This window comes from Filicampus tigris, chromosome 8, assembly GCF_054856515.1.
Source record: "Filicampus tigris isolate MCC_2025a chromosome 8, RoL_Ftig_1.0, whole genome shotgun sequence".
In the NCBI taxonomy this organism is placed as follows: domain Eukaryota; kingdom Metazoa; phylum Chordata; class Actinopteri; order Syngnathiformes; family Syngnathidae; genus Filicampus; species Filicampus tigris.
In genome coordinates, this window is record NC_141224.1 from 14928666 (window position 1) to 14949810 (window position 21145).

Below are 21145 nucleotides of genomic sequence, written 5' to 3' on the forward strand. Positions count from 1 at the left end.
TAACCATTCAAAAATCACTTCAATGGAAAAAATGAATAAAAAAAAATACATTTTCCGCATTATTTCCAGGATAACAGTCTAATGAAACGTTATGTTTATCATGAGCCAGGAAAAAACAGAATTACTGCTAAGTAAACAAAAATGTATCAAGTATTAAGAAAGTAATTCACTGTATGCTGTTTTCAGGGATGTCAAATTCATTTCTGTCATGGGTCACTATATTGCAGTTAGGGTTTTGCCTCAGAGGGTCGTCAAAACCGCGAAGCCATGTCACCTCATCATGTTATTAAATATTCACCAAAAACTAAGGGGAACAACTCGGTAAGTCGAGTTTAGTTTATTTCTCTTACTGTTTAAGGATACACAGCAACGTACATTTACCCCAAACTCATTATGTTATCAAAGCACATATTTACATTTAAATGCACATAATTGTTAGTATAATGGAAAAAATCCAATGTAGCTCATTTGCATCACTTAGACTGTTGAGCAACATTTGCCATGATTGTCATCTGCAAAAAAAAAAACCATGATGTTTTCATTGTTTGGTAAAAACAAAGTGATGATGATTGGCTCTACTCAAGTGTGTGTGGTGAGCCTTCGTCAAAATACAACTAACATTCTGGGTAGCAGAGGAGACAAAATTCAAAATAATAAAATGTGTCTTCCTTGACTGTTTAGACACAAAGTGTTGGTAGCATACGGAGGTGGAAAGTGTTTTGACTCATACTTGTCATTAAGTGCGAAACAGCACGCACTTTAACGTCAGACAGCAGTATTACTGTCACCTACAGATACCAGTATTTTGATACTGCACAATGATCGGTATGATGGAAATTACCATCATAAAGCTTTTCCCACTCCTAATAATAGTTTACAGTGCATAACAGTCCTCTTTTTTTCCCCATCACCAAACAGTTGCACTAACAGAGAGTCAAGAGTCATCCCCCAACGAGGAAATTGATGAGGGCAGTCCGGGGGGAAAGGATGGCTCTCTTGATGTGCAGCTCTCTGAGAACAGTCTGCCCGAGGGGGCTTTCCATCACCAGCTTCTGCACCTGATCCAAATCTTTGGACACCAGCGCAGGTACTGTCACTGTCCCACAAACCTTGTTGTTAATCTGGGGGGGAGAATTGAGAGAAATATCAAACCCAAGACTCCTCTATAACTTCAAGATAAAACTAAGATCATTCGTTGGCATACAAATGAAAGTTTCTCTTTCCACATGCACTGGACCCTCCCAACCTATAGTTAGTGGTAGGCAGAGCAAATGTGTTCAGTGTTGTAGGTTTAGAAGCAAGTGTACGCAATGAGGGGGAAGAGCAAGACTTCCTGTGTGTGACGCCGTCTTTGGAAGCATTCGTCTGTCTGCGTGTGTGCGTGTGTCTTGGAGGCCACTCAGGCATGGCGTCCCAAAGTATGTGATTAGAGGACACAAGCAGCGGATGGCGAAGCCCACAAGCGAGAGCTCCTGTGAGTCAAATCATCACCAGCCAGCACTATCAAATCAAAAATATTTACTGCGCAAAGGAGGTAAAAAACTGGAAGTTGGCTCACAATATTTCCCTCATCTTTAAGTAGAAGCGTCACCAGTCAGCTGAGTGTGTGTATACAGTAGGCTATCACATCTATGTGTGTGTGCATGTGAGAAAGCAAGATTAGTAATTTATCGAGAGAAAAGAAAAAGGAAGTCCGATTATACATAGCACTTTCAAAACCGTGACAGTTGCGTAAGCCTAAAACCAAAATGTGAGTGTTTCGGCGCGTGTGTTTGTGTTCGCCGCAGTGCGCTCATGTTGTCAGTGATAGCACGGGCAACGGCTAATCCACGTAATTCATTTTCCGGGATATTCTCTGATTATTTGAGATAATCTTCTGGGTCGCACAGTGGAGAAATATTTGCAGGAAATGCCATTGAAAGTAATAAACACAACATGCATTCCTTCATCGAGGATGACAAGGCCAAAAGCATTATTTGTGCTAATTAAAAAACTTCAAAAGGCAAGATGGCGGCCATAATCAGATGTAAAGCAGGCCACTTGTCTATTTAGTTTCAAGTAGACTTGACATGCAGACGGATAAATACTCACACACACTCAGACATGCACATACACAAGCTAATCACAGGCTCTCTTTAAAATTACAGAGCATGGGTGTATTCATGGACTATGACTTTAGCTTAGAAAGTTGAAATGGTGGTGGATTAGAGGACAAATGCATGTGCATGTGGCATCATCAATGTATGTAAACAAAGTAACAAATGTGCTGATGCCAAAGTGAAAACCTTCATCTCCCAAACAAAGAGGACCATTAAGGGAGATGGATCGGCTGTCTTATGAAAGAGAAAAAAAACGTCTTGGCCACATTAAGGTTTGTCTGGGGATGTGCGTCTGTTTGATCCTACCCGCACGGAAACGTCCACAAAGTCAGGCGTCTTTAGGTAGTCGGGATCCACAGTAGGCCAGGACTGTGACAGGACGTCTCCACCCCGCCGGAGAGCGCCACTGATGGGGTTGTTCACCTGGCAAAGACCTGAACAAGAAAGATGGAAGGATTGCACTGTGACACCACCTAATAACACACTAAACACTATTAAATCTCATTTATGTTAATTTATGCAACCACAGTCAGTACAGGGCGTCCTTGGTTTACAATGGCCCCACCTGACATTTCCTGGGTATGAGTTATTAAGGAATTGTTGAAATGTTTTTGCTATTGTTTTTCAGTTGAAAGTGTTATATGTATGGCACTTTTCTACAGTATTGGATTATTTACATGTGAGCTTCACTGTGATATGTCAATTCAAATTTGCACAGTTGTAAGACCATGCTCATATGCATTTTCTATTTTCTTTGCCTCGTTTAGTCATTGTGAAGTGATTGTTTTTTTTATTTCAACACAGTTCTCATGGGATGGTTTGTTCGAAAAAGAAACCAATTTTTTTTTTCTAACCATGACCTCTAATTAAGTGTACAGTACTGTTTGGTGGAAAAAAAATGCTACAATGTGATTTCAGATACTTACAGGTAACACCTGCTATTTTTTCCCAGTGGGTAAAATGAGGCATCTATTTAGTCACTATTTGAAGGTATCCAGTTTACACAGAGCATGTGTCCTATGCCTGCATCACACAATGGATGAAATAGTTGAATACCCAAAATGGTTCTTTCATTTTCATAACAGCAGGGATGCATCCCGCAGGAAAGACACAGGAAGGTTGTGAACTTCCTCCAAATTACGACAAGCGAGAGTGAAAGCACAACGTTACCAGACGTCGCGTGAGCTCACGCATGTCCTGTTTGTAAAACTTTTTTTTTTTTTTTTTTTTTAGCTCACACGCAAGCACAAAAGGTGAACATGTGATATGCACACCTTCCTTCCAGGCAGAGTCTATATCAGACTGTGGTGATTTGCGGAAGAAAATATTTTCTAAAGTTGTGTGCAGAAAAGTGTGTGTATGTGTGTTGTTCACAATGATAGGATGTTGTCCTTGATAGGGAGAGGAAAGCTGCCACGTGAGGAACTAAAGAGGACGCTCGGTCTTTCTTTCAACTGCTTGTTTTCTACACTGGGCAAAGCGATTACAGCATTTCACTAGAAAGACACTTAATGTATTTTAGGTGAACTGGACGACAGTATCAGATATTTGATGACGGTTGGTTACAACATTCTTGGGCATTTGCTGGCATTAAAAGAAGGAGCAGTGTCAACACTTCCTCTTACTGCATGATGTGCTAACTGCATGTTTGTGCTATAACAGAAATAACTTCCTGACAAATGTGAAATCAAGATCATTTTAAAACCAACCAATCTCTTCTACTGATTACAATAAAAATAAGTCAAGCAGAGATCCAAAAAGCTGGGAGGTGATACATTTGTGGAGCTCCATATTCGTGTTTGTCTCTTAATGATCAGTCTACTTCTGGTTTTATTGAAATGATAAGCTTGTATGATTGCAGAAATGCTCCGTTCGTGCCGTTGTTCTGAGCCAGAACCAAACTAATTAAGTAAGTAACTTGATTATTTGGTGGAGGTATCATTTTGCATGAACCCACCTGCCCAAAGTTCAGAGGCCAGGTGAGGTGCCATGGGTGCTGTCATCATAATCAGCGCGGCTAGAGCATCCTCAAACTCCACACTGTGCTGCACCACCCTCACACTTGCACTCTGGACACAAACACACACACACACATAGTAGTTACACTAAAAGAAATGTTGAATTTACTCCTTTTTATTTCATCAAGTTGTTGCACTAAATAAAATCATTTGGATCCAGATGCAATTTTCAAGTAGTTGTATTACAGTTTTCTGTGGAGCGTGATGCGCACTGAACTCATACGAGGCGGTACAGTGTTCACTCACACTCAATGTATTGGTAAGTCCCATGAGGCGAGAAATGGCTGCATTGAACAAGAAGTCTTCCATGAAGTGAGATGTGACCTAAAATGACAAATAACACCAGTAACGTCAGTTATTAAAACCTTTTTTAATCAGTGGTGTCGTATTCCTGTTTTAAATTAGTCCCATCATCAGTCATTCACTTGACTGGGGATTAGTGCTGCCTCTGAAGAGAAAACAAAATGCCCTAAGGACGCACCTCCAGCCCGTTATCGCCAGCTGAAGATAGTCGGCTCTGAGTAGGTCAATATTTCCTAGCTTAGCCCACTGGGTGAAGAAACCCCTTTGGGGAAGGGTCTGAGGGACGATGAGGCTGATCACTGAGGCTTTTTCCGAGGGGTGAATCAAAGCACAGCCTTGGCTTTGAGAGCTTAAGGCTAACAGGCCTGATGTCCTATAAAAGCTGCAGCCTTGAGGGGCGGGGAAAGAAAATCCAACCTGGCAGGAATGGACATCTATTTATAAAGTGTGGGAGCGACTGAGTAGGTTTTAAATCAATTTCTAGCCAGTCCTCCTCCTCCCCTGAACTCTGTTTAGAATGGATGATCAGGCTGCACTGGCACGTAATGATTGGCATACTTATCTTGTCATAGCATGTTAGCATGAGAACTCATCTTGTAGTGGACTCATAGTCCAAACAGACAAAGGTGAAAGAAGCAGTGGGTGAAACCATTCCTCTTGGTAAAGTAGGATGGACATGAAAGCTGACACTTAGAAACCAGGCTAGCTACTGACCCCTACTGGTGAGAACTGTTGCAATAGCTCAATATTGCAGGATATCGTCACTACCTCTTGAATTGCGTAGTTCTTGTTATCCCAGATGTACTTTGACTCTGCCTGCTCCTTCTTTTTCAGCAAGGACGAGTTCGGGATATCACCGAGTTGCCGAGCGCCTCGCAGCTTGGTCACAAGCTGCCACAGTCTGGACTGCCAGCGCAGGACACCAGGAAGAGCATCCTCTGGGGTGGGGTCAATTTCAAATCAGGATTACATTTATTTGATAGGAAACAAACAAATATCCACCAGCCAACTGTAAAACTAAGCGGAATATCCAACATCTCACTTTTAAGATTCCAGAGGATGTCTTGTTCAGGTGGTGCGGCATAAAGGATGTAGAGTCGCACTGTGTCCACACCGTACTGCTGCACCACCTCTTGGGGGTCCAGACCATTGTGTTTGGATTTGCTCATTTTCTCCCATGTCACTTCCACGCTTCCGCCTCCTAACACCACTGGCTCTTTTTCTAACAGAGGCAGGAAGAGGAAAAGGTCAGTGACAACGTGGCTATTTCTCCACTGTAGGTATTAGCTTTCAACTACGTTATCACATTGAGCTGAGTAATTTAATTAGCTGACAAAGCTGATTTTATACATGGAAAATTGACTGAATAAAGGTGATAGAACACATTTTTCTGATTATTGCAACTCTTTGGGATATTGTATGTGAGAATGATGACATATGCTCACAATGAGCCACAAACAATGGAACTGTAATGCTGGTTCATACACAAAAGCACGTACAGTTGCACACAAAATAAATGGTAGATTATATTTATATGTACAAACACAGGATTTTTTTGTGGGATTCTAGTGGTGAAAATGTGCAATTTTTGGTCAATGGCAATGTTGTTGAAAATTGTTCCTAAGCAGAATTGAATGAGCTGAATCTTTTGAATTTCAAATGAGAACAATGTGAATCTGTTGAATGTCCAATTGGGAATCAATGGCCAATTCGTGATTGAAAATGTAGAATTTTCGGAAAACTGTGAATCTTTGGAATGAGAAAAGTAATAGTCCAAACGGTGTGAATTTTTGCAATCCGTTGAAATTGTAATGATGTGAATTGGCTGAATTATGTGGAAATAGATGCACCTGAAAATAATGGGCGGAAGAAAAATAGGATAAAATAATGTGTGTACTCACACAATAACTCAACAACTAATAAACCAAGAAGTCAGTGCAAAAGCATTCGTGTGACTGCTTGACTCTCAGTATTAACACTGACTAAATTCTCTACAAGCAGTTCTATTGAGTGTATCATTGCTGATATGTAAGACCTTCCCTCTCTGGAAGGCACTATTGTCTGATTTTATCCTTGGACTTTTGAAAGCATTCAAGCAATAAACATTGCAGCAAACACCAACAAAAAAAGAAAAATACCAAAATTATTCCTGCTGCTTTTGAGCTACTCAGCTACTTATTTTTTAGCAGCTTGAGCTGACAAAATCACACTTGTCTGATTCGGTCTACATGCACCTGTGAACTCTATCTCTTCTCTCTTTAGGTATTGGCCACTGTCTGCTCGTCGAAAAGTCTGGCCTTTGATCAGACCCTGGACAAGTAGCTTTCTGAAAGGTTCCCTGTAAAAAGAAATTAATGGTGCATTCATGTACAGACAAAATACGGTATGTGCACGCTAACAGAGCTAACGCTGAACAAGAAAGAGTACCTGTGTGCCACAAGCCCCTGGTCCTTGCAGAAATGACAGAGGAAGCGTGCGTAGAACAAATGCATGACGGCATGCTCCTTTCCTCCGATGTACACATCTACAGGCATCCAATGATCCACCAGGGGGCGCTCAAAAGGCCTCAAGAAGAAGATTTAGAGAAAGAGAAAAAAAAATAATAATCTCACAGAATTCTTTGTGGGTGTTACAAAATCTGGGAGATGCCAAGAACTTGTTATATATTTTATTTAACACATGCGAGTTACAACACGTGCACAACTAACTCTCATTGACCCATCTCGTGAGTGAACTTTGTAAATCGCACATGTAGTTCAGGAATCTCCCGGGCGAGATATTTAATGCGTGGGTGCACTTTGAAGAACCACACCTCCTCCTCCTCCTCCTCCTCCTCCTCTTCATCAGTCCTTGTTTGGGTCACACTGGAGCTCATGTTCAAAGAAGAGGCACAAGGACGATTTATTCATATTTTACCTGAGCTCCAGTGTGATGTAACCCAGAACGGATGACGGAGAGAGTTTGCATGTTTCAGGAAAGCATTCATGCCTTATGTATCTCTCGTGCGACATTTATGTGACTTACTAAATTGTGTGCGGGAGATAGAGACAGCCATGTCATTCATTCTTGCCAGAGGAACTTTGATCTAACGTGAAGTCGCTGATTGCTTCTACACATTATATCGGGAACAATTTAAACTACGTCACTGGTATACTGACAGTAACATTTAATTAAAAACCTTTTTTTCCACACAAAGTATTGTTGCCACAGATTAGTACGCTAGTACGCAATATATTTTATTTGTAGGATTATTCGGAGCCAAATGTGCCTTTTTTTTTTTTTTTTTTTTTTTTTTTTTTTTTTAAATGTAAAATGTCAGCGATTGGCTGGCAACCAGTCCAGAGAGCTGGGATAGGGATACAACACACCGCTGACCCTCATGAGAATAAGCGGTATAGAAAATGAATGGATGGATGTAAAATGTCTTGTAATTGAACTTTTCAACCCAACAGTGATACCTTGCGGAACCTGGGATGCTACATAAATGTTTTAATTTTCATGTCGTTATAAGTTTTGGTGAAAAACTATTACAAATATTGATCAATAATCAACACCAAAAGTAATATTTGAGTAAAAAAGTGTAATTGAAAACAAATCAATGCGCAGATGAAATGTAAGTCGTAACTTTGCCCTCTGTGAACTTACCCACCCTGATCCCTCTCCAAGACTTCCCCATTGTTTCATGCAAACTGCTCTTTCGTTTAATCTCAAATGAAAACGGTTCGAACTCTGCGGCGACCATGTTGGAGACTGCAAAAAATATATATTTTCTGTGTAGCACAATACAAAAAGCAAAATGTTCTGTTTTATATACACACTTCCTTTCAGAATCCGGGCCTTGCACAATTCTTTGCATGGGTGAAAAAAAAAGCTTGGGATGTGTTTTTAGTCTCAGTTTTGATGACTCTTCCATCACCTGTCTTATAGGCAGAAAAACGGTTATAGAGAAAGATATATCAGACAATGGCTCGAGAGAGGACTGCATGTGGCTAGTTTTATGGGTTGATGGTCAGCAGAGCACTATCTACAGCATGTGTCACACATGGCTCTAGTAATTACCCTCCTCCACACCTCTCTGCCGCTCACCCTCCCGTCTTTGGCGACTGGTGCCTGGTGATAATTGAACCGTGGGATAAAGTTATGAACTTGCAAAGCTGAAAATAATTTGGCCCGTGAGTTGGCATCAGGCCAACGCTCCACTAATACATCACAACACACACTTCTATTTCCTCCCTTCGCCTGCTTGCTTCCCTCAGCATGCCCAGCGTCCTACTTTTCACTTCCGAGCACATAAGACTCAGCAGGCCGAAATACACAAATAGTGTAATTGCTTTTTCTGTTGTGCCTCATATGTCCTGCAAAAAAAAAAAAAAAAAAAAAAAAACTGATAGGATGGGAAGTCCCCCGCAAACGCCTTTTAAAGCGGCTTTCCGGCTCGGCCAAGAAGCTAGGAAAAATAAAAATCTGTTTTTCTAAGCTCAGGGTATCATCAACGTCCCAGCAAGTGACAACCAGGGGTCCATAATCCCTATGGGCAGAGAGTTCAACTTTGTATGGCTCAGTGTGTGTGCGCGTGTGTGTGTGTGTGTGTGTGGGGGGGGGCACATGTGTTCAGTGTGGATCTGTGTGTGTAAGTGGGTGGAGGAATATCCACACAGGCTATAATATGCATGCTTGAAATAGCTAAGTAGGAGAGTGGGTGATATTAGACAATCATGTGTGTCAGGATACACTTCCATATGCATATAATTATTTTAGGTGGACCGGCACAGTTTTATTCAATACTCCTCTACTGTGGTACACTCAAAGAGCTCTATCATTAATTCTGACACTATGAAGAACATTTATTGAACTGTACATCTAATATTGTGATTGGAGTAGTGTTCAAAATGCACCGAATCACACTGCTGCATCAAAAAATATATATATAATAATAATAATAAATAATAATAACATTTTACACATGTAATTGGCTACTGACTGGACTTTAGGAATCAGAGGAGAACGGAATGAAACAACACTGTCAAGTCACAAGATAAGTGTGTCCATACCTCTCTGCGTTATGAGGGTCGGTGTAACGAAAGTAATACCAGGCTGAGTCTACAAACGTATCCATGGTGTCAGTCTCCCTTTTCGCCGGGCCGTTACATCTGAAACGAGAGCCGTGAAAAAAGAGTAATGTGGAACTACATCAATACTACGCTTGCAAATTAGAAAGCCAACAGATGATCACCCCCTGTTTGTGTGCCTACAGAAATGGCATTTCTATGTGATATTTATGCGTGATAGCTGTGTGAGTGTGATGGTGCCTCCATCTGGCTGTGGAGGTCAAGCCTCTGTAGACAAGCACAGTTGAAAGCAAACTGGCACCGAAACATTGGTCTGCTGCCCTGACAAGCAGGCTGTGCTAACAAGGGAATGATCATGTATTTGTGTTGGAAATGTCACCTTGTGCCCTGTTTTACCCCAGCTAAACCGTAGTTGCTTCGTGATGTGAATCTGCCAACATAACATTTGACAGAGGAAGGGAGAAGATTTGAAAAGAGAGGAAAACATTCGCAAGAACATTTTTACATATATTTAAATCAGGAAGTGGAACAGTGAAGTCATCTGCTTATCACTTCATAATGAGTCTCGATAGAGTATAAAAATGTAAGATGTCCCACACTGTGCAGGAAAAAAAAAAAAAAAAAAAAACAGATGCAGCTCTGAGCTTTCTTTATGTTTTTTCCTGGAGGATAAGCGGTTCTGAAAATGGATGGACGGATATGTCTTGTCTCAATTCAGTCTTGCAGTCAAAAATTTTACTCAAACAAAATCACTTATGACACACAAAGGCAAAACCCCTCCGCCATCCACCATATTAGTCTATATAACAAGGGGAGTGGTGATGAAATAAGATGATGAGGTTGCCTAGCAACAATACTAAGTCGTAACAAGGTTAATATTTGGAAGCCAGGTGTTATTTCACAAAAATGAAAAAAAGGGAAGCCATGCCAAGGCTATCACCAAAGAACCCAAACAGACGCAGAGATATTAGAAAGGCTTTGTAAGTGTGGGAGATTTGGCATATTTGCCTCACACCAGACTGGACAATCAGAGACCAGAACGTGGTGACTGGACAGACAGCTGGTACAGACTTCTAAAGATCAGCTTAGATGACACACACAATTGTGATCGTGCTTTGAGCCATGAAAAAACACAAATCCAATTTATTCATTCCACTGAGGTTGAATTCAATTCATAGTTACTGTTTATTTTATTTATATATATATATGTGTATATATATATATATATATACATACATATATATGTATATGTATATATATATATATATGTGTATATATATATGTGTATATATATATATATATATATATATATATATATATATATATATATATATATATATATATATACATATATATATATATATATATATATATGTGTATATATATATATATTTCTACCATGAGCTGTCAAGCAACTTTGAAGTAAAACTATGTAAAAGTCCGTCTTTGAGACAGGGACTCTCCTCTATGTTTGGCTGCACAGTGAGCAGAGGTCAGCAGCTATACAGGAAGTAAATAGAACTGAGTTAATTTTTTTTGGTGCATTATAAAATATTAATAATCGACATTTAGAGTTTACTTTTTTTTTTTTAAAAAGCATGCGCAGCAGTGCAAGCGATTTAGTGTATCTCTTTTCTTTTTTTTTTAAACTTATTTATAGGATAAAACTGTGAGTCAAAAGGTTTGAAAACAGATGAGGAAAACCAGTCAGCAGCCCACTGGACTGTAGGTCTCCATCTGTTCCATCCTCATCTGTCCAAGTGGGACCACCGTGGCTTCTTTTTACCTGGGAATTGGTGGAACAACAAACACGGCTTCTAGCCAGGCTAAGCCGAGCCAGGGTTCAGTTCGCAGCAGGCCATTTCACAGAGCTGCAGAGAGTTGAAGGCGTGATGAGCACACAGAATAGGACTTCCTCAAGGACAGATGAAGATCCATCCCAGCCGCCCAGCTCTCATCACTGTGTTCTTCTGCGTTCCACTCAAACTTTAATTGGACATGCTCGACAAGTGAAGGGAACAAATTTCCACCGACACTTAACAGCGGAGGGGAGCTGGGGAGTGAGACGATAACAGCGCCTTCACGATTATGCCCATCAATCACATCTGATGGGAGGAATTCTTGTGGCTTTGTGGAAGTGTGTGAACACAATCTGATGACTTGTGCCATCCACAACTGAGTGGGCCATTGTTCTAATCAACATGGTGCCATAGCGGTGATTAGTTTTATTGAGCCACAAATTCCCATCTCAGTGCCAGAAATCAATCTGAGTTCATTTACAGCCAATAGGTGTGCAAAGACGTTAAATTTCACTCATGACTTGGTTACCTTGATCGTAATCATCATCACATGCTTCTCTTATCTTAGACACCCTTTATTACAAAACCCAATCAGAAACAAAGGCATAATGGTTGTACAATTTGTAGGCTCCCACTTAAAGCTCCATCTACTCCTAAGGGGACCGCTAGTCCTCACTTTGTCAGGAGAAAATACAGTAATACAGCAACATTTTTCTCTTCTCGTTCTGCAAACAAAATCATGGACAGTCTCACTTTCTACAGTGTTCCATCAAAAGCAAGTAACATTCTCATCTACCCTTTCTGCTTTCAATTTGCAACATGACACATTGGAGCAAAGCCACTGATCTGATAATGTGATTCCGTGGCTGCTTGTCTTGCTATCTTGCCTGCTTGCACGTCAGCAGAGCCTGGAGAGTCTTGATCTGACTTAAAAAGACTTCAAGAGTTCAAGGGAGAGGAAATGCTGTGAAGCTTAAAAAGGTAGCAGCAATTAAAAAACATTGAAGGGCTACAATATCATTCAAGTTTTTTATGGTAGAACTTTCCCATTCGGTGCACTTCCCACTGCTGATCTTAAAAGAACTAATGACTATCAAAACAATTAAAAATGAATCTAACAGGTTCAATAACATCAGTAAAGTTAAGATTTTTTAGATTTGCAGCTTAGTATTTTTCATGAGCCACTACAAACTGTACTAACTGCAACACACGTGTGCAACATCAAATCCCAGAATGTGTAATATTTTAAATAAGCCAAGAACAACTCCTACATGAAGCAATGAGATGCAAAACCATGCTTTTAGCTACAATTGCACCAAATGCTATTCAGGCTGCAAATGTCCATGTGCTAAAGAAAAACAGTTATTTACAAAACTTTGAGACCAATTAGCTGTCTTTGCAAAAAATAATTCCCATCTACTACTATTTAATGTGGTAGTTAATTGTGCGTGGTGCACCTTGCAGCTGGAGAACTCATGACCTCTGTGTTGCCCCAAAACACATTACGTTAGCAAGCGCTGATCTCAGCTAATGAGCTACAGCTGACAATCAGACCTGGATGTTTACATTACCTATTGCATCTATTTCAGTCAGCACATCTCATTTGCAAGTCTCTGTTTTTGCACTGCATGTTTAAAAATAAAACCGAAGCCCAGATTGCAGGATTTAATGTATCGATGGCGTTGTAGCTCCAAAATAAACACTTTTTTAGGAGACCTCAAAAACAGCATGTTTGTTCAGCCATTAACATTGAATTGTCAAAGAGAACATTTTCAACACTTTAGATTGGTTAATTATATGTAAAAAAAACCAAAAAAAAAACACTAATGTGTGGAGTATGTGTACTGACCAATAGTATAGATTTGTGAAAAACATTTTGAAATCGACCAAACTGTGACATATGAGGTTTTGGCTCGACGCTAGCAATATGTATATTTACTATAGTGCATCAAATGAAATCTTACCTTGGACATTTGCAACTGACCCAGTCATGGGCGGCTTCCAGAGGCGATGCCCCCTTTCCGGTGAGATACGGCAGCTTTGGCAAGGTTAATGGTAACTCCTCCTCAGGGACAGCAACTGGACCACAACACCGACAATGCACCACAGGAATGGGTGTGCCCCAGTAACGCTGTCTTGATATCAACCAGTCCCTAAGTTTTGAGCTGGTAAGGTGGCCCCCAACTTTCAGCTCCCTGGCCTTCTGGGTAATGGAATCAAAAGCCTGTCTTCTGGTAAGTCCTGAGAACTGTGATGTATGTGGAGGAGGAGGAGGAGGTGGTGGAGGACGAGAAGGAGATGAAGAAGGAAAGGAAGAAGAGAAGAAGATGAGAGAAGAACAACAAGAGGTATTTATATATTTTTAATCAAATTGTATTGATGTGGTATTCAAACTATTTAGTATTTGCACATCTGCCCACCAAGTGTGTCATCAATTAAAAAAAAAAAAAAAAGGACATTTTTTCGGGAGCTACCCCTGTCTGTGTCTGCGAAATCCTGCCATGTTCTTTGCTCACAAGCAATGACTGGACTACACAGAAACACGCTCATGTAAGCAGAGCTGCAATGTTGCTGGATGCACAGATGAATGTTAAGATGGGTAGAGACATACCGATAACGCTGGTCAACAGCAAATTTGAATCAGAGATGGCTTTGTGTGTCCCCTTTTAACTTACACTTGACACGGATTTCAAAAATGCTTTAACTTTTTTTTCTAGCACATCAGAGATATTTTCAGTTTGACCGACAAAAGCTTGCGCAGTCAGACAAAAATCCCACCAGTTGCTGACTTAAACATTAATTCTTAAAAATTACTAAATATATTACTAAATTAAAAATTATATTATTGTTATTGTATAATAATAATTATCATTATTATTACGAAAACCTAATGCGCTATAGAAAAAAGAAGGCAGATTCGAAATCTGCGCCAAAAAATAATAATCTAGAAAAGTTTACTTGCATCTCTGTTTAGACACACACACACCCTTCTGATCCAAGTCACCAAAGGCCTGCATTTTGGGATGTCCTGGTCAATTATCCTGTGGTGTGGGGTGCGGTAAGAGAGATTATTCCTCCCTGATTTGCTTGGAGGCAGACAATCATAAATGTTAAACATTATATTACAATTAGAATCATAAATCCTATCATCACCGTTCACAAATACATGTGCATGTCAGTTATACAGAAGAAATGTAAATGCCACCATTTCTGTGGTTGTCATCACCTTATCAGAGTTAATGACAATTTCAGTCCCATCTTCATGGCTCTTCAGAACATTGATCCACTTTAAATCCAGCGTTTTGGCCACAGATAAATGCTCCTCACTGCAGTCTGGTGTGCCTGGTAGACACGAGTGTGGCGTGAACATAACACAAAAGACAACACAAATGCATGTTTACACAAAGAAAAAACAGTACAGTTCTCTTGAGAATGCCCGACAAGCCTCCCTGCGTTTAATGTTAAGTATTACTGTGACGCGACTAATTGTTAGCAATCCCTCGGAGTCTATCGCCAGTCACTGTGAGACAAACAACTCGTGGCGCATGGACTCAGATGCAACCCACAATACTGCATACAGCTGCCGTGCAGTTTCATGATGTTGAGATGTTCTTTTTGAATGGCGACTATGGCTGAATTTAAGGTTGTTCCATTGTTGTGTGTTGTTTTGTCATTTACCCGCATATCAATAAAATACAAATTTGGGGTTAATGCACAATCACACAGCTAACTTACCAATCACAGTGTCTAGATAGCCATCAAACGCCTCTTTATGAGATATGACCAGAGGAACCTCATGGCCAGTGAGCAGGTTGACAGCTGTGACCTCTGTCAGGGAGTCTGCAAATCAGAGGACCGGAGGGTGAAAACAAAGTAGCGCTACTTCCCCTGATGGCTAATTAAAATGAACACTTATAATTAAAAGATGATCTTTATGGAATCCCAATTATCATACACCTACAGGTTTAAAAAAAAAAAAAAAAAAAACAGATACAGGTAAGCAACATATTGTAAAATCTTATGAATAACATATACCCATGTATAATATGCCCCCACCTGACTCCCCGAAAAAAATCCACTCCCCGAAAAAAATCCAGTAAAAAGCTGTTTTTTCTCTGTACTCGTGTCCCCTGTACACTGTTGATTATCTTGTATTATCTGTGTGAATAATATGAATCAATAAAGATTCAAAACTACCAATAAAGTGTAAATGCTTTTGAATCCTAGTTAAAAACTATATGCACTTTCCCGATACCTATGAATAAGGTCTTTCAAAGTATTTTTAAAGTCATATTTTCTAAGATCTTGTTCTTGCACCGTACGCACTTTAAGTAAGCGATTTTTTAAAATTTCTTTACTTTACTTTTAAATCTCTAACTTAAATCAGTGATTCAATTTTATTACAAACCCTAGGTACTCACTTAGGTGCTAGGTATTGACCCATGATTGTTTTTTTTTAAAATTATTATTATTATTATTTTTTTTTAAAGCGGAAGTCAACCCAAACATATTTTTTCCAAGAATATGTTCCCAGCAGGCGCACTAGCTGAAACATGGAATTCGGATTAATTTTGCGTTTGTGGAATATAAATTAAGCAGAAAATGCACTTAGCCATCTTTGGGGGGCGGCCATTTTGTCTTCACAACTGCTCACAACGACCAATCACGGCTCAGATTCAGAAAACAGGTCAGCCGTGATTGGTCGGTGTGAGCAGCTGTGATGTCATTTTCAGTCGACAGAAGACAAAATGACCGCCCCCAGAGATGGCTAAATACGAGTACATTTTGCTGCTTAACTTATATTCCACAAACGCAAAATTAATCAGAATGCCGTGTTTCAACTAGTGGGCCTGCTGGGAACATATTCTTGAAAAAAAATATGTTTGGGTTTACTTGTTTTTTAATGTTATTCACGACACTTTACAGCATATACGTGAATATATTATAATGAACACATTCTCATTGTTGCTCAACAGTTGGCTTGAAGTTATTTTTTAGACCGCCAGATGCCAGAGAACCCAGTTGCCAACAGCCAATATTAAGAGTTAAAAATAACATGCGCTTTTAACATGAGCCAAAAACCAAAACGACTAAGTACTGCTCACACCTCTGCCGGGCTGGTAGGCTTTCTCCAGCACAGAGCGGACTGAGCTGCTCCCATGCAGCAGTCTGTGGGAGGGCAGTATGGCCAGGTACGCTGCACCAAACACCGCTTCTGGGGACGAGCTGTACGCCGACAGACTCTCCCCCGTCTCCTCACCACTCACCTGGGAAATGAGGGACCATCATAAGAGAGCTTTTGAGTCAACGTGTAAACATCCATCCATTTTCTATATCGCTTATCCTCATTAGGGACACAGATGTGCTGGAGCCTAGATGATTTCGGGCAAGAAGTGGGCTATACCCTTGACTGGTCGTCAAGACAATTGCAGGGCACAATCAGACAAACAATCATTCACACACATTTTCACATTTATGGTCAATCTAAAGTTCTCAATTAATCTAATATGTATGTTTTTTGGAATGTGGGAGGAAAGTGGATTATTAGGAGAAAACACACAAACTTGGGGGTGAGAATGCAAACTCCAAAAAGGACCCCTAGACATGCAGCTGTGAAACTTAAGCCAGCTGTCTTTTGTAAAGTTTATGTTTCAATATGCTTATTACGTTTTCTTTCTTATCATTTGTTCAATAAAACAATTTTAAGTGCACTCGTAGCTGTGTCTATCCTTGACCACTTGCGGGTGCAATTCAATGTAATGTAACTAGCAAAGTTAGGCTATACCACATTAGCTAATTAGCTAATTGAGACCTTGTGTTGGCGATCATCACATACTCTTGTGGTACACATTGCAATTTACCTTCTTTTATCAGGCTTTTATTAACATGGACATTCCGTCTTTTAAGCACTTTTTCCTCCTGGCTTGCACGTATTTCTCTGCAGTAACAGTCTATGTGGAGAAATAATCACCACAAAATCCCCAAATATAGCATGTAATATGCGATATAAGTACGATTTAAAAACAAAAAATCTATGATGCAGTAATGTTGCAAAAAGTGTATATAGCGGACATCAGGATATAGCGAGGAACAACTACAGTATATGTACATGATGGCGTAATAAGCTTCCATCCAATTACAGTTAACACCTAACGGTAGTTATTTTTGCTCTGAAAAGGGAGGTTGATAAGTATTCAACAGGGATGCCTTTTTCTGCTCAATTTGACAAGGCATTCATGTGAAGACTGTTGTGAACGTTCAGTACTAACACATAGTTTCAATACTTTCTGACTCACGAAAGGAATACAACAGAGGGGCATCACGGGATCTAAAAAAAGCAAGTAGCGGGTGGGTGAGTAAGAGATGAAAGACCATAGCTGAAGAGGACAAGCACAGAGAAGTGCTTTGTGAAAGAAGGTCAAGAGTTCCAAAGAAAGCAAGAATGATGAATGAATAAATAACAAGCAGAGACCCACCTTGAGTTTGAAATCAAAATAGCAGCCAGTGCACTCTCCAATCCAATTTGCCTGCATGGCTTTGACTCCGTACCACTCTGGAAGGTCAGACAAGCCGTCCAGGAGAGCCTAGAGTGGAGGAAAGAAAAAAAAAAAACACACAAGAATTAATTAGACTGAATTGCAAAAGCTCAAGAGGGATTTGTGCACAGGATTACTGTTAACTTTCAAGAATATAAACCTGTTTTGACTGACATTTTCTGACCTGCCTGTACAAAATACAAACCGTCACAAACAGTTATTCTGCATGATGGGGGAAAAAAAAAAGGAACCTATGCATATCAACCAAGCGGAAGTCAAAATGTCACAGCTGGGCAAAGGCCTGTGTTGTTATACCTCTCCATTTTCCTTTCAGGCTGTCACAATCTATTATCCACAAGCACTCGAACTGTGCCATTCACCATTCATTTCCACAGCCATATTAAAATATGAAACCGCACACAATGGCTACGGTCATCACTTTCATGACAGCAGGACAAAAACTAAATCCGGAAATTATATCAGAGTCTGGGAAGAGAAGCAGGAAAAAAAACCATTTGTGTGCTACAGAACCGTGATGGGCAAGGGCTGTCTCCATGGCAACAAATAAAAGCTTCAAGACAAGCAAGCGCCATATAGAAACCAAAGCAAAGCTGTGTGTGTGTATGTGCATGCTTAAGCAAAGAAACATGAACACATGCTTTGTCACCTGGTTAAGGATTTGATCCGACAATTACAATTGTAACAATTTGTAACAACACTTATGGACTTATCCGATGCTGTCAGCCAGAATGAATTCAGAGCGATTGGCTGCCTTAGTACTTCATAATCATATTACAGGAAACAGAGACCCACAGAAACTAAAAAACTAGTACTGTACTGTAATTTATGCACCCCCAAATGTTTATAAATGCCTATATTAATATTTTAAACCACAAATTATGATCTCATCAATCTCATTTTACAACATAAAAATAATTGTGAAGATTGGATTTTGCAAAAAATGAACTGAAATTTCACATGTAAGTGCATATGTGAAGAAGACTTTGCTCCTCCCCGACATACAGACATTGCCGTCCATCAGACGAGATGTAGTACTTCAGCAACACTTTCTTGACACCATTTACTACTTTCCCATTAGACAGGGCCTTGGCATCATCTTGTTACATCGTAAGGCTTGCAGAAGGAGCACAAAAGTACACAAAGGAGTGAGTTTTTTCCACAAATGGTTGAGGATAGGTTCCACAGAAAAAAAAACGTGAATATGTAACATATGGTCGTTGTCCTGTGAAAAACACAGGACAAAAAATGTCCAATTTTTTTTTTTTTTTTCATTTTCACGTTAATGCAATGTTGATCTGTAACGTGGAAACACCATTCGCGTAAAAATAAGAAAAAAGAACAAAAAATGGACGTAAGTGTTTTTCACAGGACACCGACGATATGACACATGAATATTGAACGGCAAATAGGCAGGGGTTAGAATTAACTCTTACGGTCTTACCATACAAAAAATGCCTATATGGGCAGTGAACAACATATCAGAGCAATCGGAGAACAATTTGATAGCATTAGAATACAAATCAGAGAGATGCTTTCTCCAAGTAAATATGGCAAAGAAGTATACCGTTATACCGTTCTAGCAGGAAGAAAAGACAGTATTTTGGAAATATACATAAGGCCTGTCAAAGTTAAAGCATTAACTATGGAGATTAATTATAATTTTATAATGCATTAAAAAAAATTAACTCAGTTAACTCTGCTTTATTTACTTCCTGTGGCAGCTGACCTTGCTCACTGTCGCAAAGACGGAGTTTTAAGTAGTTTTGCTTTAAAAAGTTGTTCGACGGCTCATGGGACAAATTCCACATTTGTGCACTGTGCAAGCCAAATTCAAATACCATATTAGTTGTACATCTTTGGTGTATCGTTCAACAGGTGTATTTTACAGAAAAAGAATCGTATTCAAGGATCAAAGAAAGCTAATATACAATTTATTTCCACATTAATTCCCAAATTTCACTCAAGTAAATATCGGTTCCAACCTTAGTAAAAAATTGCAGTTGAAAAATACGATTAATCACGATCAATTATGGAAAATTTTGTGATTAATTAGTTTTAAAATTGTAATCGCTTGACAGCACTAATATATATAAATACACTGTATATATGAATGGAAAACCATTTCAGTGGTATGCCTGTTACTACAGTATACGTCGCTGGCATTGATACATGATAAACAAAGATCTGTAATTGATCATTATCGGACAAATTAAGTAGAACTGGATAATTTCCCTTGTTAACCCGGACGATCTCTTACGGCACACTAGTGTGCCAGGGCATTCTGGTTGTGAATCACAGGACTAAGTGTAAATGCTATTGAATGCTCATTCACACAATGAATTGTGGTTGACAGTGCATGACAAACAAGTGTGATTATGAAACATTTGAAATTACACACAGTGTAGGCTTATGTCAATATCATCAATCTTAGTAATGATTCTTGTCATCTGAAATCATCTTGGAAAAACCATTATAGTTACAAGACGCACTTCGCATGAGGTAGAGCGCAGCATAAATATAATCTGAAGTTAATGTTGTCGAGCAGACATCATGAACAGGCAAGTGGGGAAATTGGTGCTAAGGAAATCACGGGCACGTTTGGCATGCTCCATTTTGCCAAGGCCCTCCTGCCTCTCTCACTTCTATTTCATAACACCTTCTCCTTCCTTCCTTCCTTTCCACTTCTCCATTTGTCAGTGAAAATTAGAAATGCGCGAACACATTGTCACAGTAGGCTGCTCCCACCTCCACTCATACCTCTGGCATGGACTAGCATGGGCGACTTCAGCGTTGTTACCAAGACACATTCAAGGTTGGAATATGAAAATCACTGCTTTAAAGGATGCGTTAATGGCCAAACGGTTTTGGATGAAAACATGTTCTTTAAAGTTGGGAGAACTGTGTGTACAGACAGCAGCATCACATTGACTAGACACCATTCTGGCCATCACAAGTGTGAAACACACATTGCCTGTCACTCATAGCTCAGTGGCAGAATCTGTGTTATTTGTGCAGGTTATTTTTTTTTGGGCAGTCTGGAGTGACAACCTCATAAACAAATCTGCCTTGCCTTATTCATGTTCACACAATCTAAAGTGCAATACGGTACAACTAGCAATCATCAGAACAGATGCTCCAACTTCAATTACTACAACTTTTTTTCTCATTTCTTTGAATATGCTGACAAGCTAACCAAGTACTATGCAAAACAAAACTTCACTCTGCCTGAGTTCAAACCCAAGTGGCTAAATTCCTAACATCTAACGTATGACTTTTCTTTTTCTACCAGGCATGTTCATT

The 21145-nt window shown here is 39.7% G+C and overlaps 1 protein-coding gene across 1 annotated transcript in view; it reads right to left on the reverse strand.

Moving 5' to 3' along the window:
- Nucleotides 1-321: 321 nt before the first annotated feature.
- The window catches only part of lars2 (leucyl-tRNA synthetase 2, mitochondrial), a 31340-nt gene continuing 10516 nt past the window's right edge, over nt 322-21145 (reverse strand). Inside the window, exons 8-21 of the mRNA XM_086037808.1 lie at nt 17765-17872; nt 16396-16555; nt 15024-15128; nt 14515-14630; nt 13253-13536; nt 9472-9570; nt 6848-6985; nt 6655-6758; nt 5463-5642; nt 5189-5358; nt 4364-4441; nt 4057-4168; nt 2406-2533; nt 322-1121 (exon numbers count right to left, since the gene is read on the reverse strand). Of these exons, the coding sequence (XP_085893934.1) occupies nt 942-1121; nt 2406-2533; nt 4057-4168; nt 4364-4441; nt 5189-5358; nt 5463-5642; nt 6655-6758; nt 6848-6985; nt 9472-9570; nt 13253-13536; nt 14515-14630; nt 15024-15128; nt 16396-16555; nt 17765-17872 (1962 nt within the window). The 3' untranslated portion in view covers nt 322-941. The remainder of the gene's footprint in view (nt 1122-2405; nt 2534-4056; nt 4169-4363; nt 4442-5188; nt 5359-5462; nt 5643-6654; nt 6759-6847; nt 6986-9471; nt 9571-13252; nt 13537-14514; nt 14631-15023; nt 15129-16395; nt 16556-17764; nt 17873-21145) is intronic.